Below are 3184 nucleotides of genomic sequence, written 5' to 3' on the forward strand. Positions count from 1 at the left end.
TAGTCACACTCTCCCGCACATAGAATGCGTAGTCACAGCTAAATAAATTGTCCTTAAAAGTGTATGTGCTTAAAATGTTGATTAAAATTGCGTATATTGAGAGGAATATAATTAAAAGAATGCAATATATAATATATATATATATATATATATATATATATATATATATATATATATATATATATTACTTTAAGAGGCAAATGCAAAACGCTCACACTTAAAGTGTAAATAATACGGTATAAGACAAATAATACGTTAAAAGTGTGTTTGTCACAGTCACAGTCAAACTATTACACAACCCTTTGTTTATTACATAAACATAAACATAGATGCGTGGCCATTTATTTGTGAATCAGAAGACACATTAAAGTATTAAATAAAATCATAAAAGTAGTACAAGAAAACCAAAACAAAAGTAAAAGTGTAGCACCAAGACAATACTGATAAAATTATATGTATATATAAAAACTTATATTCATATATGTCTACGATATCCTACCTATGTCTCTTGTACTCATATGACCCCGAGATTTTACCGTTTCTTGCTGGTCGGGTCTTGGGGTTGATATGAGACGCCCTTGTTCAGGGAAGAGCCTACGCCTAACGCTGCGTTTACACCGAGCGAGTCGCGTCGAGTCGAGTCACGTCAAGTCAAGATGATTCATGACGCATCATGAATCGCCACCCCAGCTATAACATTGATTTGTATGGGTTTCTGAACGAAACCGTTTACACCGGATGCTTCGAGTTACGTCACGTCCTCTCGCGTCGCGTCACGTCGAGTCACATATAAGGCTGGGCCTATTTTTGACGTCAGTCACAGCGAGTCTGCCGTGGTGTCTGCAAGTATGCTGGTGGAAGACCTAATCAACTTAGTTCGAGAGCGCCCTGCTATTTATGATCCCAGTGACCCCAACCACCGGGATCGTGATGTCATTGCTTCCCTATGGAAGGAGGTTGCTGCTGCATTGTCGTGTACAGGTAAGACAACTGTTTCATTAATTTTGAACCATTTATTAGGCTATGAACTATACATTTATTGTATTCAGGTAAGACAACAGTTTTATTAATTTTGAACCATTTAATAAGGTTATGAACTAAATGTATACATACGGTTCATGTTACAGGTAAGACAACAATTTTATTCATATTAGGCTATGAACTATATATTTGACTAATTCACTATGAACTACACATTACGATGGATCGCTCGGTCTTGCCACTCAAGAGCTCCACCTGGGGAAATGAAATATTCCTTCAAGCTGTCGCGAACTGCCATAGCCTCTGCTGTAGCCCTATTGCTTCTTGTTGCAGTCAGGCTTGAGTTTGAAGAATGGGAATATGTTGCATCATGAACAGCATCACTTGGAAAGTAGTTGAAACTGTTTTCATGTTGGATGAAATTATGGAGTACACAAATGCTTTTCACCACTGCTTCAGATACTTCAACACTTGTCTCCATTAACGTCTGAAGTATACCAATTTTTTTAGCTAAAATTCCAAAGGCACGCTCTACTGTTATTCTAGCCCGGCTGATCCGATAGTTATATACTTTTTTAGGGTAGTCCAAGTCTTTTCTAGGATATGACCTCATAATGTTAGGCTTCAGAGGAAAAGCTTCATCTCCCACAAGAAAGAAGGGTGTTTTGGTTACAGTATTTGGTATTTCACGTGATGGTGGAATGCCTAAACTACCACAGAGAAATGACCTACCCATGTTTGATTCAGTGAAAACTGAACTGTCACTGTTTCGTCCATATTGCCATACATCAATCAGTGTGAAACAACAATTGGCATCAACAATAGCTAGCAGAACAATGGAATGGTATCCTTTATAATTGTAAAAAAGTGATCCTGCTTTAGCTGGGCATTTCAGGCGACAGTGTTTGCCATCAATACTCCCAATACAGTTAGGAATATTCCATTTTTCAAAAAACGTTCTGGCTATTTCTTCCCACTGGTGTTCATCAGGTACAGGCAAATACTGTGGTTGTAGTGTTTCCCATATGGCTTTGCTGGTTTCCTTGACAATCTTGTGTACTGTGGCCTTGCCGACACGAAACTGGTAACCAAGGGAAGTAAAAGATTCTCCAGTAACCACATGCCTAAAAAGAAATATAGTAACAAGAGTTAAGGTACAATAAATCACCGTTCAGTAGTGACATTCATTACTTACCATATAATATAATCCTGTCGTTTTTAAGGTACTTAGATCTATCTATCTATCTATCTATCTATCTATATATCTATCTATATATATCTATATATATATCTATATCTATATATATATTATTTATTAATTAATTAATTTATTTATTTTATTTAACTCTTTTACAGAACCCGAATGTAAGGACAAATGGCGCCACCTAAGAAGCAATTTTATGAAGGAAAGAAGAAAGAATAGTGAAAAACCATCTGGATCAGGTAATACACAGGCAAGGAGGTGGGTGTACTACGATGCCATGCAATTTCTGATCCCTTATGTGACGCCACGACCAACATCTTCAAACGTCCCTCAACCTCCTGATGAAGACACCTGTCATGAAACGGAAGATGCAGATCAAGATTCTTCACTTTCTGCTGTCATCGAAGCATCAGAAAATGCATCTCCTCAAGAGGCTGCCAGTAACGTCGAAACTTGTGAGGATCGCAGCAATGGCAAGCCTATTCTTCCCAAATCAAAGAAGCCTTGTATCGCAAAAAAACATAGCAAGGCCAGTGCAGATGAGATGGATTTGGTTTTCTTAGACGAACTAAAACAACTGAGAGGACAAGCGTCGTCACAAAATGATAATGACGGAGATCGCCAGTTTTTGTTAAGCCTGCTGCCTATGATGAAACAACTGGCGCCAATTGACAACATGGACATAAGAATTGAAATATATGAAGCGTTTCGTAGGAAGATGTTCAAGCCCGCACCCTCTGTCCAGTATGGGTACTGGACTGAACATAATCAATCACATACACCAACACCGTCACCAGGTACATCCCATGCAAGTGACAACTACGTACAGAATAATGACCAGTTTTTTAACCTCTGAGAAGTAATTTAGATGATCATGTTTCACTCACCATCAGGAATGCATTACTGCCATCAGCTCACTAATTTACTATTGCCGTACGTGTAATGATTTTTGTAATGTTCAATAAAAATACCTCTTACCTTAAAAAAATGGCCATTCTT

The 3184-nt window shown here is 37.9% G+C and overlaps 1 protein-coding gene across 1 annotated transcript in view; it reads left to right on the plus strand.

The window, feature by feature from the left end:
* Nucleotides 1–823: 823 nt before the first annotated feature.
* Nucleotides 824–3184, plus strand: part of LOC125028207 (transcription factor Adf-1-like) — a 2763-nt gene continuing 402 nt past the window's right edge. Inside the window, exons 1-2 of the mRNA XM_047617604.1 lie at nucleotides 824–981; nucleotides 2338–3184. The exon at nucleotides 2338–3184 is cut by the window's right edge and continues 402 nt beyond it. Of these exons, the coding sequence (XP_047473560.1) occupies nucleotides 849–981; nucleotides 2338–3041 (837 nt within the window). The 5' untranslated portion in view covers nucleotides 824–848 and the 3' untranslated portion in view covers nucleotides 3042–3184. The remainder of the gene's footprint in view (nucleotides 982–2337) is intronic.

The sequence above is a fragment of the Penaeus chinensis genome, chromosome 8 (assembly GCF_019202785.1).
Source record: "Penaeus chinensis breed Huanghai No. 1 chromosome 8, ASM1920278v2, whole genome shotgun sequence".
Classification (NCBI taxonomy): domain Eukaryota; kingdom Metazoa; phylum Arthropoda; class Malacostraca; order Decapoda; family Penaeidae; genus Penaeus; species Penaeus chinensis.